This window comes from Agelaius tricolor, unplaced genomic scaffold (genome assembly GCF_023055355.1).
Source record: "Agelaius tricolor isolate 1412-34295 unplaced genomic scaffold, bAgeTri1.0.p SCAF_30, whole genome shotgun sequence".
Lineage (NCBI taxonomy): Eukaryota > Metazoa > Chordata > Aves > Passeriformes > Icteridae > Agelaius > Agelaius tricolor.
This window is the reverse complement of record NW_027269290.1, coordinates 6,068,713-6,085,512: the sequence shown is the minus strand read 5'-3', so window position 1 is coordinate 6,085,512 and position 16,800 is coordinate 6,068,713. Positions and strand designations below refer to the sequence as shown.

Below are 16,800 nucleotides of genomic sequence, written 5' to 3'. Positions count from 1 at the left end.
ACCCCCAGCCTCCATCACTGTGGGGTGGGGGACTGGGATAAGGAGTGAGGATGAGCAAAGGAGAGGAGAAAGGATGGGGGCACCTGGCCTGGGCTCCTCCTTCCTGAGATCCCAGCTAAAGCCCCAGTTGGGGATGGGATGGGGAGGTTATAAACATGTTTTTTTTATTAATTTATCCCCCCCAGACCTCTTGGAAATGATGAGGGGTGGCATTGCCAGCCTTGGTGTCATCCCATGGAAATCCCGTGTCTGTGTCAGAGCAAATTCCAGTGTCTGGAGACTGTCCCAGGATTGTGGCCATGGCATGGGACACCTGGGAACCCGACCTGTGGCCCTGCTGTGCCCAGACCCACTGGGGAGGGGTCCAAGAGCCTGCAGGACCCATCCTGGCTCCATCCCCCATCCCCACTGGGATGTGCACCTTGTTCCCACCCAGCAGCCGGGCTGTGCCTTTGCCGTGGAGCAGCTTTATTCCATTTATTCCGTTTATTCCATTGATTCCGTTCATTCCGTTCATTCCATCGATTCCTCACGCGGTTCCAGCGGGCAGGACCCGTCCCCTCCCGGCTGCCGCAAGGAGCAGCCTCTGCTGCCCTCTACCTCCGCCGGCTCCGCGGGGCTGCGGGGGCCCTGGGAGCCCAAACCATCCCGAGCCGGGGCTGGAAGGAGCTGGGAGCTCCCAGCAGCAGCTCCTGGACTCTCCTCTCCAGCCTCTGCTCCGTGACCGCCCTCCAGCATCAGCCCCGGGGATTCCTCGCTGGGAACGCTGCCCTGATCCCTGGGGAGGAGGAGGAGGGAAGGAGGTGGAAAATCCCTTTGGCAGCACTTTTCATCGAGGCTCTGCTGCCAAAACTTTGTGTCCCTGCAGCTCTGCCCCCGAGGGCAGCAGGCAGTGCTGGGCTGGGGCAGCATCGGCATCCGGTGAGACCAGGCTGGGCTCGAGCCCTGCTGGCTCCTCCCTTCCCTTCCCTTCCCTTCCCTTCCCTTCCCTTCCCTTCCCTTCCCTTCCCTTCCCTTCCCTTCCCTTCCCTTCCCTTCCCTTCCCTTCCCTTCCCTTCCCTTCCCTTCCCTTCCCTTCCCTTCCCTTCCCTTCCCTTCCCTTCCCTTCCCTTCCCTTCCCTTCCCTTCCCTTCCCTTCCCTTCCCTTCCCTTCCCTTCCCTTCCCTTCTCTCCTTTTTCCACTTTTTGGCCTCAATTTGTCATTTTGTGTCCCTCCCTCTCCGAAATCCCCGCTCCCACTGATGTTCTCTAACCCTTAAAGAATATTTGACCAGCTACTAAATTATTCATCCCTCGGAGGTTCGGGGCAGCTCGGGGCCCTCCTGGAGGATTAACGAGAGCCATAAATCAAAGAGGAGGAATTTGGAGGACTTTCCCATTCCCGGCCTGGGTCCCCAAACGCCGCTGGCAGGGAGGGAGCGGGCGCTGCCCCTTGCGGCCGCTCCTTGTTTAGGATCTTGTTAAAAGCAGAACTTAAACAGACTCCGGGAAGGGGATGAGACGCAGCAATCGCTGGCTGAGGGGGAAATTGGGAGGCTGCCACCTCCTAATGCTCCTTTTGAAGGTGCTTTTTGCAAACACCGCCATCAATCCGGCTGCGGGGGAGGAGGAGCCGAGGCTGCTGCGCCCTGCGGATGGGGACAGCGGCACTGCCCGCTTGGATCAGGCTGTGCTGGGGGTGGCACAGGGGACAGGGGTGCCCCAGGGGCTGCTGGCAGCGCTGGGGGTGTCAAAGGCCGGCGGGTTTTGCCCGTTGTCCTGCAGAGGGGATGGAGCGAGGTCTCTGCATCCCACTGGGATGCTCGGGCTGGTCCTGCACTGCTCGGGGGTGTCCTGGCCAAGGGACAGTGACACGTCCTGTCCCGGGTGTCCTGAGAGCCCCAGGCAAGGATTTGGATGAGGCCCAGGGAGGAGGAACCCAGCACAGATCCCAGCTCTGACAGCTTTCCCTCCACCACCAAACCCTTCTGCTCCCCCCCTGCGCTCTCTGGCTGAGATTTTAGCAGGGTTTGTCTTTATTGCCACCCTTCAGGAAACCCCAGGCTCACCCCGAGGGGCTCAGAGGCGTCTGGGACAAGCCCTGGACCCCTCCTCCCCCTGGGGCCAGCACAGGGAGTCCACAGAGGGACCAGAGACAAACCCCAGCTCCCTTTTGGTAATAAATAAATGGATTTATCTCCCCGTGGGATGACGTGAAGCTGCAGCCAGACCCCCGAGGTGGGAGCTTCACCCCTCCCATGCTGCTGCCAGCCTGCCTGAGCCCTGCTGCTGCTGGTCCCCCACAGAAATGTGAATTTTGGTTTATCACGTCTGCCTGGCGGGCAGCAGGAGCTGCACAGCGAGCCGGGGGAAAGCACAAGGTAATAGAGGTATTTATTAAAGCAGGGAGGAAATTTATATGCTATTCCTGCTTTTTCAGCTCTCAGTCATCGCTGAGGGGAGAGGAGGAGTGGGCAGCCTGTGCAGGAAATCACCAGGAGTCTGTTTTCTGCCCATTTGTCAGTCTGATGAACAAGAAAAATACGGGCAGGCTGGGTGAAGGAGAAAGGCAGAGTGTGGAGCACGGTCCTGCATGGCCAGGAGCAGCCCCAGGTGCTTGGGAAGCCTCCCTGGATCCCTCTGGAGCTGGGGGATTTGTGCCACCAAGGGTTTGGGGTGCCTGAGGGTCCCTGGGTGGGGAGGGGGAGATGGGAGAGGGGGTGTGGGGAGGAGCAAAGGGCTCTGGAGGGGATGGGCTGGAGGAGAAAAGGGGGCTCAGGATGGGATGGGATGGAGGAGAAAAGGGATTCTGATAGGGACAGGATGGAGGAGAAAAGGGGTTCTGGAGGGGTCAGGCTGGAGAAGGAAAGGGGGTTCTGGAGAGGATGGGATGGAGGAGAAAAGGGATTCTGGTAAGAACAGAATGGAGGAGAAAAGGGGCTCTGGAAGGGAAAGTCTGGAGGAGGAAAGGGGTTCTGGTAAGGACAGGATGGAGAAGGAAAAGGGGTTCTGGAGAGGATGGGATGGAAGAAAAAAAGGGTTCTGGAAAGGACAGGCTGGAGGAGAAAAGGGGCTCTGGAAGGGAAAGTCTGGAGGAGAAAAGGGGCTCTGGAAGGGAAAGTCTGGAGGGGAAAGGGGGTTCTGGAGGGGTCAAGCTGGAGGAGGAAAGGGATTCTGGTAAGGACAGGATGGAGGAGAAAAGGGGCTCTGGATGGAACAAGCTGGAGGAGAAATGGGGTTCTGGAAGGGAAAGTCTGGAGGGGAAAAGGGATTCTGGAGAGGATGGGATGGAGGAGAAAAGGACAGGCGGGAGGAGAGCAGGGGTTCTGGTGGGGCTGGGCTGGAGCAGGGCCCTGGCAGTGGGGTGAGGTCGATCCCAGTGCCCAGAGCCATCACCCCAATCCCTGCAGCCCCCCCTTGGCAGCTGCTGGGGCTCTGGAGCGTTTGGCATCTCCTGGAGAGGAGCACTGGGGAGTGCAGACCCACTGGGTATTAAGTGCTAATAATTCCCTCCTTTCATTTGCAGTTATCCACCTACATGTGAGAGGCTGGGATTTTGCTGACACTTTCTGGCTGGGAATTGAATGCTGCCTGAATCATCCAGCCAGGGCCATTTGTTCATAAAAGTAAGGAATTGCTGTTTGAATCCTTTTATTGCTGCTAACGTGACACAGGCAGCCCTGATGGATTCGGGCTGGGGATGTGACACAAACGTGGCCCTGCTGGGAAGTGACACAAATGTGGGGACTCCTGAACCCTCCTGGGTGGGAGGCAAACACTGCCTGGGTCTCCCTGAGCTGCTGGGGCTGTGCAAGGTCCCCCTGGCACTGTCAGGGGCAATCCTGGCTTCTCCCAAGCCCAAATTCCAGCAGTTTTTCCCTTGAGGAGCAGCTTTTTCTCCTGGTAGCAGGGTCTGGGCACCCCAGAAAGGGATTTGGCCCCCAGCCCTGTGTGTGATGGCACAGAGGGAAGGGGGCAGTGTTTGAGGGTTTTAATCTTCTTGTTCCTTGTGGCTGGACAAGGAGATGTTTTTCCTTTGGCAGAGACAAACGAGCAGAGCCAGACCCTCTGGCATGGAGCTGCTCCTTCTGCACTGATGGGATAAAAATGTCCTGGGAGAAATCCAGGCAGTGCCATCCCAGGATGGATCCATCCTCTCCAGAATCCCTTTTCTTCTCCAGACTTTCCCTTCCAGAACCCCATTTCTACTCCAGCTTGTTCCACCCAGAGCCCCTTTTCTCCTCCATCCTGTCCTTACCAGAACCCCTTTCCATCAGCCCTGGCAGGATGAGGGTTGTGGGGAACAGCACTGGGCCAGCAGCCTGGTTTGTCCCTTTTTTTTGGGGTTCTGTCTGTGCCCAGGGCTGTGGGGCAAAGACCAAGAACACCTCACTGAGATCTCCCCCTCATCCCTGTGGATGCTCCAAATCAGGACGTTATAAACTCCAAGCTGCTTTTCCCTGAGTGCTGCTTGCACAAATGAGAACTGATTTAAAATGAATTGAGCCAATTACTGCAGTTTTCCTAAACCAGCTGACAGCAGTGCTGGGATGAGGAGGAGCAGTCCCAGCTGCAGAAGGATGGGAGTCAGACACTGAGATGCCCTTTGGGCCTGAGATTCCAGCTGTCTCCATTCCCTGGATGAGTCTGGCTGCTTTCCTCGGTTTGCATCTGAATTTAGGTGGCAGCAGTGCCAGGCCAGCAGCACTGGAGCAGCTGGTGGTGCCTGCTCTGAGTGGGTGATGCCAGGATGGTCCCTGCTGGTTGCAGATGCAGTGCCTGGATAAATCCACGGATTCATGGAAAAGTGGAAGGAGAGAGCTCCTGGGTGATTTTGGAAGAGGAACCTTTGGTTGAAATGCTTTCTGCCATGGAAGGGTTGGGTCTGTTGGGCTGGGTGAGGTTTGGGTTTTTGGTTGTCTGGTGGCTGCTCCTCCCCTGCTCCCGTGGTTTGAAGAAATCAGTTCTGAGCTTGGTTTGGGGCTTTGTAGGGAAGGAAAAAAGGCTCCTGGGATGGGCAGAGTGAATCATCCAGCACAGCAGGAGTGGTGTGGGAGCTGCTCCAGAGCAATCCCGGCCAGGACCCCAAATTTGGGTGGGTGCAGAGACAGGAGGGTGCCTGGAGAGCTGGGGCTGCATCCTTCCCCTCCCAGACCTGGTGTTTGGGGGCAAAAATGCTTCCCAACCCTGCCTTCCCACGCCAGGGATGAGCTTGGGACTTCTCACTGGTTTTGGTGGCTTTGGACCCAAAAAGGAGGAAAAACACCAGAGGGGAGGTGAGAGCTGAGCAGGGAGGGGAGGAGGGCAAGGTTCTGGCACTGGGATCGCTCTCCAGCCACTCCTGAATGAATTCACTGACACAGGGAACAATTTTTTCCCTGATTCTTCCAATTCTGTCACAACGCTGCCTGGAAGGGCCCCAGAGGAAGGGGAACTTGAACTCTGTGAGAAGCTCTCAGCTGAAGCTTTATTTAAGGCTACATGGGGAAATCTTAAATATTAAAGTACTGAAACCCCTGGCTGGGCAGTGAGGGCTGTGCCCTGTGTCTCTTTTTGCCTCCAAACACCTTTGGTGCTCCAGCTGATGGGGCTGCCACCTTGTGGGGATGGTGTCACCCACAGATCCCCCTTCCCATGGCTTTTGGGACAGCTGCAAGCTCCTGTCTTGTGTTCCCCCAGCTGGCCACCAGCATCTTGTCCCCACAGCCCAAGAGAAAGGACAAGGACTGAGCATCTGTGTTTTTCTCTGTGCTGCTTCTGTTTATTTCTTAGTTTTTTTAAACCCCTACTCCTTGACTGCAGATGTCCTTGTGCTGACATGAGATTATTTATTTATAAAATATGTACAGGAAAGCGCTCGGGTCCCGGCCCCACCCTCCAGGGTTGGCCGTGCCTGTCCAGCCAGAGCAGAGGTGGAAGGGGAATTTCTCTGCTTTGGAGTGGGGAACAGGAGAAGAAAGGAAAGAGCTGAGAGGGATAGAGATTTCAAAGGACATGAGCAAATATTTACAGGTTCCAAGACAAAAAAATGTATCTACAGTGCTGTCTTGGGGATAGAGGGAGCTGGGCTCCCGCCCGTGGCTCCGTTTGTTGTATTGATTTATAGAGGCTGCAGGAATCGATTCCTGCTGGGAATCCCGGCAGGAGCGTGGCTCCAGAGAGCCCCAGGCTCAGGCCCTGCTGAGGGGCAGGTGGGGCCACCCCAGCCACAGGGTCCTGCTCCTGGGGCTTTGCCAGAATATTTAGATTTTTGCAAATGAGGCCTGGGTGCTCCTGTGATGCTCCCTGGAGCCCAGGGAAGGGCGATGCTGGCGGGGAGTGGGATTCAGGCAGGAAAATGTTTGGGGTCCCCATCATCTGCTGCTGTTCAAACTCAGTGGGGACAGGTAGGGACAGTCCCCCAGAGGTGCCGTGCTCCTGGGAGCACGTCAGAGTGGGAGCACTCTGGCAGAGCTCAGAGTGCCACGGGTGGGTCCCCGTGGATGTGTGGGGTGGGGTCTGCACAGCTATGGCAGGACGGGCACAGCTAAATTCCCCTGCAGGGGAGGGGGCCGGGGCACGAGGGAATGGCTGGGGGGCGTCTGGCTGGGTCCCCGAGCTCGGCAGGTCACCCCAGTTCAAACTGTCCATGCTCTATGCAGGTGATACTTGGCTGGAGGAGACGGAGGAGACCTCGGTCTTGCTCTGGGATACGGTGGAGGAGGTGTCTTCATCCCCAAAGGGGTTCTTGCCGCAGCAGATTGTGGTGATCATGCAGTTACGGAACTGGGGAGGGGAGAGAAATGACAGTGGTGGCACCGGGGGCCAGAGGGGATGTGCCACAGGGCCAGGAGTCCCTGGATGGACTGAGATCCTTCTGGGAAGGAGCAACGTGCCTGTGGAGCCCCCAGATGTGGGTGTCTCACCTGTTTGTTCATGAGCACGTAGATGATGGGGTTGTAGAGGGAGGAGCTCTTGGAGAAGAAGGCAGGCACTGCCATCAGTGTGGCCGTGAAGTCGGCGCCCTTGTTGGTGAAGATCCAGAACGCCACCACGGCGTAGGGCGTCCAGGCCAGCATGAAGCCCAGCACCATCAGGATCACCATCCGCGTCACCTCCTTCTCTGCCTTCTGGGTCGTGGCCGATTCCTGCTGCTGGGCAGCTGCCTGTGCACACAGAGGGTGGTGAGGGGCAGCTCTGCAGCCCCAACTCACACCCCTCAATCCTGCCCGAGCCACCCCCCCGTCCCCATCGGTCCCCTCCGGCCGTTACCTCGCGGACTTTGCAAACGAGGCGCCCGTAGGAGAAGAAGATGATGACGACGGGGATGATGAAGTGGATGACGAACATGTAGAGCACGTAGGACTCGTTGTGGAAGTCGGGGTTGTGGGTGTAGTAGTCGGGCCCACAGGAGCACTGCATCCCCTCCGGGATGTACCTGGCAGGAGAAAGGTCAGAATCTGCTCCAGGACCCTCCCTGAGGGGCAACAGGGACGGAATTCCCCGAGGATGGGGGATGCTGGAGGGGTGGTACGGGTGGTTGGGGCGCACTCGAGCATGCAACGTCAGCTTGCTGTGACACCCCCTCCCATGAGAACATTCATTTCCCTCCTCCAAGGCCAAGCACTTCCCTGCTGGGAGCCACCTGCTCTCCCTGCAGGGATGGAGGGGTCCAGGAGCTGCTGGGGATCCCGGGGCTCACCTGGACCAGCCGAAGAGTGGCGGGGCGGCGCAGGAAATGGCCATGACCCAGGTGAAGGCGATGCCCATCATGGCGTGGCTGGCGGAGAAGCGGAAGTTGCCCATGGGCTTGCAGATGACGATGTAGCGCTCGATGGCCAGGACAACCAGGGACCACAGGGCAACCTGGCCTGCGGGGAGGAGAGGGAGAGCCCATGGAGTGGTCAGAGCCCCCCCGGGCTCCACCTTCCCTTGGTGCTTCCACAGAAGAGCAGGGGGAGCTGGGGATCAGCGTGGGAGAAGCAGCATCCTGCTAGAAAACTGGGAATCCTCCACCCGTAACATGCAGAAGCTCTGGGAGCCGAGGGGATGCTGGGGGCGGAGGGCTTTTAATAAATTAAGAATCAAGGCAGTGAATCCCACCTGGGCGTGGGGACGCACAATCCCTGGCAATGCTGCCAGATGCCTCCAAACCTGTTGATTCCTTTAAATTGTGCATTTCACGAGCCTTCTGCTGGCGCTGGATCGAGGGAGGCGCGGGGAGGGGGGGGGACTGTGTGGGTGGGAAACGTGCACATGTATTTATGAGGGATAATTAAACTTCAGGGGATTTGGGAGCGTTTAGTCGGTGCTGTAAGCCTGCTAATGCCCCCAGCTGTGATAAGCTGCTGATAACGACACCCTGTGCTGGGATTCGCTGGGGACCTGCTGCTCGCACAGCCCGCTGCTTCCCAGCCAACTTCCTTCCCTGGGAACAGGAGCCTCCTCCTCCTCCTCTGAGAGGTACAAACATTGGGAAGGCAAAATAACACTGCCCAAGGCTCACTGAACAGGGATGGAGCAGACTTTGGGATCTTTCAACCCCAAGCCTTTCCTTGCTCCTTGGATTGGATCAGGACATTCAGCTGTGCCTTTGGCAGAATATTCATGTTTTTAAAATGTGTATATCCAGAGCAGCATCACTGTGGGGGATGGCACCGTTTAGGGGAAGGATAGCAAAGTCCCTGTGGTGGCTCTGGGTCTCTCCAACAAGGACTGGTGGCTGTCAGATCCATCACGAGGTGTGGCGTGGGCAGGACTGGCTGCGTGGGCTCCGGCTGCCGAGTGAATTCTCCCTGTTTTTCTGCAGGGCCAAGTGTTGGCAGCACTCGTGTGTGTCCCTGAGAAATGCCTCAAGGAAAATCCCAAGGGCGCCCAAATCTGGGGCAGCTGGGACAGAGCTGAGCCATCCTTGAGGAGCCTGGGAACCACCCTGGATCCTCCTCACTTTCCTTTTGCCCCTGGATAAGCTCTGAGCCCTCTCGTGTCTCCACACCTCTAGCTCTACCATGGGGTTCCCTTCCTGAGGGATTTCTCTTCACTTTCTAAACCCTCCATTTCCGCAAAAAGGGAAGCCTTTGGGTTAAGGAATTATCATGAAATCATGAATGTTGGGAAAAGACCTCAAGTCCAAGCCTGCTCTTGGTGCGAGCTGCTTGGCGTTGATTCAGGAACACGCCGTGGTCGTCCCTGGCAGGTCTCTGGCAACCACCTTGTTACCAGGGCCAGGTGACCCCAGCCTGGATCCTACAAACAAGGATCCCTTCCCAGGCTTCCTTTCCCTGCCACCTTGCCATGGAGGCTCCTTGCTATCAAGATCAAACACGCAGAATTCTCTTTTCCTCCCCCATTTTAAGAGCAGTGCGAGCCCCACACGCGGAGGAACAACGCTGCACATCCCAACAGTGCCATGAAGGGACGGAACCAGACTCCCAAAGCCCTGGAGAAGGAAAGTCCAAGCCCTCATTCCCATCTCTTACCTCCCAGCGTGGCAAAGAATCCCTCCACGGCACAGCCAATGGGGCCAAACACGAAGTAGCCGTTCCAGGCGGTGTAGAAGGTGACGGTGAAACCAAAGCAGGCCATGCACAGGTCAGCCACCGCCAGGTTGACCAGGATGTAGTTGAGGGGCTGCCGAAGCTTCTTGTGCTTGAAGGTGACCAGGAGGGTGAGGAAGTTGATGGGGAAGCCGGTGGAGATGAGGAAGAAGATGTAGCAGCACACGAGGCGGTATTTCCAGGGCTCGGCCAGGTAGTACTGCGGGTACTCGAAGGGGCTCCGCACCACCCCGGTCTTGTTGGACATAGGCACGTAAAAATTGATCCCCTCCGTCCCGTTCATGCTGCCCTGGCTGCGGGAGCTGCTCCGCCGGAGGGGTTTTCTGCAACGAATCGAGTTTTGACCCTGATTAATGAAAAAAGGGAGGCCCCACCCCTTTGAGAGGGTTCCCCTCCAACCCAAGAAATGGATGAATTACGAGGAGCAGCAGAAGTGGAGGGGATGGAGGCGGTGCCCTGCCCTGCGCCGCGCCGGGGGCTGGCGGTGCCGTGCCCCGGGGTGGTTTTATACCCTCCGGCCTCCTCGAGGGAGGGGGGAGGCTGACGAGGGGCTCGGCTAACTTTGTATGACAAGGGCAACGGGATTGAGAGGGGTTGATGGTTTAAGCACCCTCTAAGCAGCCAGTTGGCCCCAAAACCTGCATTAAAGAGTATTAATTGCCATTAAGTGTTTAATGTTGTTTAAGGTGTTGGGGGCAGGAAGGGATGGGGTGGGGAGTGCTTGGGAAGAGGGGCAAAGGTGGGAGGAGCAGTGGGGAGTTTGGGAGGGGCCGATGTGAAAATGGGCTGCTCTGGGGTCCACAGTGTGTCACAGGCTTGGGGTGTCCCTAGGTGGCTGAAGGACCCTGTGAGACCACTTGGGGACTGGGGAGTGGCCAGCTCTGCCCCACTGACCTTGGGGAGGTCACTGGGGGAAGACTGGACTGGGCTTTGTGGGGCTGAGCTGTTGGCTGGGCTCTGTTTCAGGTGCCTGGTTCAGTGTGAGGACTGCTGGGGTCTGCATCCCAAATCCAGGCTCTGCTGACACAGCCAAAGGCCTGGAGCTGGCCAAAGGTAGGAGGGGAAGCCACTTCCCATCCCAAAGGAAATGCAGTTGGTAATTTTTTGGTAAATGCAGCATTTTGGGGCAGAGCTCTTGGTTGTGTGACTCTGATCACACCCCTGGTTGTGCCACGGGGCAGAGGAGAGCAAAGACGTCCTGAACTCCCTGCAGAGAGTGTGGATAGACCAGCACAGCCTGGGAGAGCCAGAGGGATGGAAAGGAGCTTTCCCCAGGCTCCCAGCACGGAGTGTGGGATCCCCAGGGCCAGTGCCAACGCTCCAGCTCATCCAAGTTCTTCTTCCCCATTTCCTTCTTCTGGGTCATGGGGGCTCCTTCTCCAGGGGACCTGCCTAAGGCGCCTTAGGGCAGCTCTTCCATTAATCCTGGGGATGTGGGGGGTTAAGGGAGCTGATCGGATAACGAGGTAAGCTGGGCCTCCTCAAGGCACAGCCCATGGAAAAAGTCACCGTTGTCCCATGGATGAGTGAGGTCTCCTGCACGCCTGGAGCATCTCCGAGCTGGAGCGGAAGGCTGAGGGGGTGTTGGGATGGATGGTGTCCTAATTCCTGATCCAGTGGGTGCAGAAGTAGGACGTGGTGCAGGGAAGTGGGTCAGGCCAGCCTCAGGTGCCCTGGGATGAGGGTTCCTCACAGGATGGATGTGCTTCTTGGAATTGCCACACCACGAAGCCACCAGGCACCAAATTCCTGGTCCAGGTCTTCCTTGAGGGGATGAGGGGAAAGTGGAGGAGCCCCATGGCTTCTCACAGACCTTTTCCTGGAGGAATTTCCTGCCTCTCCTGGCCATAGTCAAGCTCAAAAAATTTGTACAAAAATTTGGCACATTGTTGCAGAATGAATATCAAAGGAAATCCCAGAAATTCTAATCCACAAAACCAGCTGTGCATCCATCTCAATTCCAGTGTGCACCTCCCAGTTCCTATGGGAGAAGGCAACTCCCTCCAGCTCCAATATTTCACTGTGGTGGCCCACCTTCAAAAGAGAAAGCAAATCCTCAGCTCCAAGATTTCACTTCAAAAACAGTTGGGCCTCTCTGCCAGTGCCAGCAGCATCCCAAAGTTCTGCAGCTTCTCCAAGGTTTTGCATCTGGGCACGGGTACCCCATGGGAAAGTAAATTGTCACCTCCCATCCCTTCCTAGCACCCCTTTGGGGTGTCCTGCCCTCTTCTAAAGTCAAGGTTGGTGCAAAGGAAGCTGTGGGGGGAACAGGGACACTGAGTCTGGGTGCTGGGAGAACACTCAGCTGCACTTTTTGGGAGAGGGACCTTTCCTGGCTCAGCAGATCCTCTCCACTCACCTGGCAGCTGAGAGTGGAGGAGATTTGGCTTCATGGGTGGTTCCCAGACACCTTTCAAAGGGACAACTGGACTGGAAGGGTTTCAACTGACCTGGACCAGGTCCTTCCCCTTTTTGGGAGCTGCCTGTGGAGCAGGCAAGCCTGAGCCACCTGTGCTTTGTAAAAGGGCTGTCCCCTCTCAGCTGTCCTCACGGATGTGTCCCCTGGGGTCACTGCCCCAAGGCTGGTGGATTTAGAGCTCTGGGCAGGTCAGCACACCCAGAGCAATGGCCAAGGCCTCGAGTAAACCCAGAGCAGGGAAATGACCCCACTGAGAGTGCCTGGTCCCTCCAGGACGTGTCCTGAATGCAACCTCAGCTCCTGCTGCAGCCCTGTCACAGGGATGGCTTTAATTTGCTGTCTCTTAGCAGGGAAAGTTTACGAGCTGCTCTCTCTCCAGGAGAGCTCCCGGTTGTTTTCTGTGCTGACTCTACGACAGCAGCAAATTCCAGGCCCTGCCTAATGCGGGAGGAGAGCTTTGCTGCTCTGTGTTTGTCCTCAGGAAAAGGCTTTTCTTGCCCCTTGCAGGTTTTCCTGCTTTGAGCTGGGATTGTCTCTGGCTCATTGTTTGTTGGCGCACGGCGTGACGGGGCCCTGAGCTGCTCTGGGCTTTCATGCCCTGTGTAAAGCAAGGGATGATAATTATAATCAAATAACTGGCTTGCACAGAGCCGACACGCCTGGTTCACAGGGATCAGCGACAGGCAGAGCTCACACAGGGGAGGGGGGCTCCTGGAGCCCTTTGTGGTGCCCATCCCCAGCCCTGCCACAGGAGCCGCTTGCCCAGGGACACGCAGGGAACACCTGGCAGAGCAAGGTGGAGGGAAATGCAAGAGCACAACAAATCAGTCATGAAGGGAACATCTGTGCCGAGCTCCCGGTGCTGGGCTGACACACAGCCCCGTGAATCCCGGCTGTGAGCACAGCTCTGACTGCACGGCTGGGCTCACTCCTGTGCTGCTGGCTGCTTTTATAACCAGTGCTGCCCTGAATCTCCCTCCCGTGGGAGCTCATTCCTCCCCAGTGGGCAGGAGAAGAGGGAGGAATGTGGCTCTGGGTGCCCTGGGAAGACCCCATTTCCCGTATCACATAGCAGCCACCCAGGGCCGCGGCGCTGAGCCGCTTAGGCCGGGCTTGGGAGCTCCCTCGCCAGGAAAGGGGTTAAGGCAAGATAAAGCCACAGCGTTATGGAGACCATATGGAGGGGAAGAAAACCCTTTATCCTGTAATTGGATTCGCTCTGCACTCGAGGTGAGGCTGAGTGGAGCTGACAGGCCGTGATGGGCGAGGCGCTGCCAGCTGCCCGTCCAAAGCAGGATGTGTGTGCACAAACTTGTAGATCAATCCATTAGAGTGGATCAAATAGATTTAAACGTGTGGCAGGGAGAAGGAGGACACTGATGTATTTACAATTGGGTTCTCTGGGCCGGCCCTCCCCCAGCAGGGATTACCTGGCCATGGCTGGTGGCCCTGTGGCTCTGTGGCCGTGCCCTGGGCACCCACCCAGGGCAGGGGCTGGGGGTGGACAGGGAGGTGACCTTGCTTTTGTCACAAAAAATAAGAGCGCACAGCAGGCTGTCTTTTGTGTTTCATGCACTAAATTTTGGGATCTCAGCTCCCGTTTTCCATGCAGGTTCTCCATCTGCATCCTGCTCAGGGTCTCCCCCCAAGCCACAAAGCAGCTGGGATGTGGGGAGAGCTCCCCCACGCCAACCTCTTCTCCTGGTATTTGCACGCTCTGTCAGCTCCCAGCCTTTTCCTCCCGCTGCCGATCCAGGTAATGTCTCTCCAAGCGCCGCAGGATTTCCTTGGAGAGACAGGCACTCTTTGGGCCCTGTCATTTCGCTGCCAAGGAGCTGAGCAATCCCGGCTCAGCTGCGAACCTGCTCCGCTCCGTGTGGTGCTGTCAACACTTCTCCCTCGGTGACAACCCGGGGCTGCGGCAGAGTGGGCAGGTGTGCAAGACATTCCCCCGGCCCCACAGCGAGGAGCAGCTGGCACAGCCCAGCCAGCAGATCCGGCAGATCCCAGCAGATCCATCAGATCCTGGCAGTTCCATCAGATCCTGGCAGCTCCAGCAGATCCCGGCAGTTCCATCAGATCCCAGCAGCTCCATCAGATCCCAGCAGCTCCATCAGATCCTGGCAGTTCTGGCAGATCCCGGCAGCTCCAGCAGATCCCTGCAGCTCCATCAGATCCTGGCAGCTCCAGCAGGTCCATCAGATCCTGGCAGATCCCTGCAGCTCTGGCAGTTCCATCAGATCTCAGCAGCTCCATCAGATCCTGGCAGATCCTGGCAGCTCCAGCAGATCCCAACAGCTCCATCAGATCCCGGCAGATCCTGGCAGCTCCATCAGATCCCAACAGCTCCATCAGATCCTGGCAGATCCCAACAGCTCCATCAGATCTCAGCAGCTCCATCAGATCCTGGCAGATCCCGGCAGCTCTGGCAGATCCCAGGAGCTCTGGCAGCGCTCCCAGGGCTGCATTGGGAGCGAGTCGGGCTCTGCCAGGGGTGATGGCAAAAATGCTGCTCTGATCTCCCTGCCTGGCAAACTGGAACCAGTCTGGATTTTGGTCTGGTTTCTGGGCTCTCTGAGGGAGTTACCAGGGATCTGTGTCCAGCTCTCCTCCTCTGTCTGACATGGGGCAGTGCTTGACTGCAAAGTCAGAGAGACAAAGGAAAGGATTTTCCCAAATTCCCAAGGTCTGCATGTGCATGGCACCCCTCCCCACTCTGCAGTGTCCACTCGAGGCTGGCTGAGCAGCCAGGAAGGGGGGTTCAGGCACACAGAAATAATCCAGCTCTTTTATTTTTAATTTGTAAATCTCATTTGAAGTGGAATCCTGTTACTCCCGAGGGCCTTGTTGTGGCTGCTCATGGCTTTCCACAGCGATGCTGTGAACGTGCTGCTTCGTTTTGTCATAACTGGGTCAATTTTTTTTTTTCCTTTCTAATGCAAGCCCTTAGTTTTCTCAGTGGAAGTCTGGACCCTGCTGTGACACGGGCAGCTGGGTTATAATCTTATGGGAATCAGCACGGAGGAAATTTGGGGGTTGCCTGCTTGTTTCCTCTTTGCAGCAGGGCTGTTCCCTGCTGCCTGGCTGGGCTGGCTCCTCGCTCCAACATCCCCAGAAACAGCCAAACTGCTGTCCCAGCTCACAGAAGAACCACATCCTGGCAGTGTTTGTCCCTCAGCCAGGTGCAGAGCCCCATTCCTGCCTCCTGCCCATTCCAAGGCCCCAACTCCTCTCGGTGGTGGCAGCGTGTCCTGCACCATGATTCATTCTTTCTGTCCCTACTTTAAAGCCTTTTAAGGATTTGCTCCAGACCAAATGTGTCCATCCTCTCCCTGTGCCCTTCATCCTGTAATTGGATTCATTTCCTCCATCCAGGGCTGCTCCCCATCCCTTTATGTAACAGCTCTGGCTCTGGCACTGCCACTCTGGGCTTGACCCACAGCCACTGACACCAGCACAGGGTTTGCTGCATGTTGAATCCCATATTGATCCTTTTTTGGGGGCAATCTGCTCCCTTTTCCCTCTCCCATGGGATGTGGGCTCTCTCCAGGCTCTGTGTGGCTCGTGCTGCAGCTCCATCCCAGCACGATCCCTCCAAGCATGTGCAGCTCCTGCTCCAGAGAACAATAAACCAAACAGCCCCGTGCAGGGGAGCCCAGGCAGGATTGTCTGGAGAAATGATGCATTTTCCCACCCCTTTCATTAATATTTATTCTTCTTAATTCCCAATCTTTACTGTTTAGCCCTCTAAAGCCTTTGTGGTTGAGAGGCTCTTGCTGAGGTTGCTATTCCGCGCCGAAGCAAAATATCCAAGGATTAAACGGGCATTTTATCAAAAGTGAGCCCTGTGCTGGGATCAGGCCTGGCTGCACAGGCCCCGAGGCCCTGCAGATCTTTCTGCTGCTGTCACAATTTTCCATTCTGTTTTTCCCACATCCCAGCTGGGATGGATGTGCTGCTGCTCCTCTCCGAGTCCCTCCTGGGATCCCTCGCCTGGGAGCTCACTGACCTGCCACAGGAGTCTCTTTTTCACCCTGAAGCCATCCAGCTCTGCCTCCTTGCTCCTCCCAGGATGAACTGGTGCCTTGAGAGCCAGAACCCTTCTCCTCTGTGGCAGATAAATGGCCACTGATTGCTGAGAGGTGCTGGGATGAACAGGGAGACTCCAGTGAGAGCAGCAATAAATCCTGGGAATCTGGCATCATCCAGTCTGGGGAAATCTGCTGGCAGCTGGCACTGCTGAGCACAAAGATGCTGGACCCCTTCTGTCTCCCCTTTTCTTTCTTTCCATCCTTTCATTCTCCCCCCAATTGTTTTCCCTGCTCTTCTTTCCCTCTCTTTTTTTCCCTCCTCTTCTTCCCCCACAATTGTTTTCCCTCCCCTTCTTTCCTTCCTCTTTTCTTTCTTTTCCTCTTCCTCTTCCTTCTGCTTGTTTTCCCTGCTCTTCTTTCCCTCTCTTTTTTCCCTTCCTTTTCTTTCCCCCCCAGTTGTTTTTCCTGCCCTTCTTTCCCCTCCTCTTCTTTCTTTCCTTCCTTTTCTTCCCCTCTAATTATTTTTCCTGCCCTTCTTTCCCCTCCTCTTCTTTCTCTCCCTCCTTTTCTCCCCCCTCAGTTGTGTTCCCTGCCCATTTTCCCCTCAAAAGCCCCCCCAAAAACCATCTGGGGCTTCTTCTGGTGCCTTGGTGTTGGTGCTTGCAGGGCTCAACCTGACCCACTGGTGTTGGACATGGGAACAGGGCAGGGGAAGGAGGGAATGAGGCAATGAAAGGTCAGAGGGTGCCTGGAGTATGGAAAAACTGAATTCCTCCTCACCAAAATGAATAAATGTCCCCTGGGAGCAGGGCAGGGATCTCTTTGGCTGAAATCT

General features: G+C 56.6%; 1 protein-coding gene and 1 long non-coding RNA gene across 4 annotated transcripts; one reads left to right on the top strand and one right to left on the bottom strand.

Annotated features, from left to right (window-relative positions):
• Positions 1 to 577: 577 nt before the first annotated feature.
• On the top strand, positions 578 to 10,098 carry LOC139601286 (uncharacterized). 3 transcript variants are annotated; one of them, XR_011682864.1, is made up of 4 exons: positions 578 to 921; positions 2,420 to 2,592; positions 3,506 to 3,605; positions 8,768 to 10,098. It is a non-coding gene; the product is annotated as an uncharacterized lncRNA (long non-coding RNA). The 3 variants fall into 3 exon arrangements; XR_011682862.1 differs by lacking the exon at positions 8,768 to 10,098 and adding an exon at positions 6,621 to 6,740; XR_011682863.1 differs by lacking the exon at positions 8,768 to 10,098 and having other exon boundaries at positions 3,506 to 4,236.
• LOC139601285 (green-sensitive opsin) lies at positions 5,977 to 9,798 on the bottom strand. The gene is made up of 5 exons (XM_071450200.1): positions 9,438 to 9,798; positions 7,661 to 7,829; positions 7,231 to 7,396; positions 6,885 to 7,124; positions 5,977 to 6,744 (listed from the first exon to the last, which is right to left on the bottom strand). The coding sequence occupies exons 1-5, from the start codon at positions 9,796 to 9,798 to the stop codon at positions 6,613 to 6,615; spliced, it is 1,068 nt and encodes a 355-aa protein (XP_071306301.1). The 3' UTR covers positions 5,977 to 6,612.
• Positions 10,099 to 16,800: the final 6,702 nt, after the last annotated feature.

Excerpts from the sequence above, each read along its gene's own strand:
- LOC139601285 (XM_071450200.1), bottom strand. The coding sequence starts at position 9,798 with ATGAACGGGACGGAGGGGATCAATTTTTACGTGCCTATGTCCAACAAG. Across the intron at positions 7,397-7,660 it reads CCACTCTTCGGCTGGTCCAG|GTACATCCCGGAGGGGATGC; the intron begins GTGAGCCCCGGG and ends TTCTCCTGCCAG. Across the intron at positions 7,125-7,230 it reads TCGTTTGCAAAGTCCGCGAG|GCAGCTGCCCAGCAGCAGGA; the intron begins GTAACGGCCGGA and ends CTGTGTGCACAG.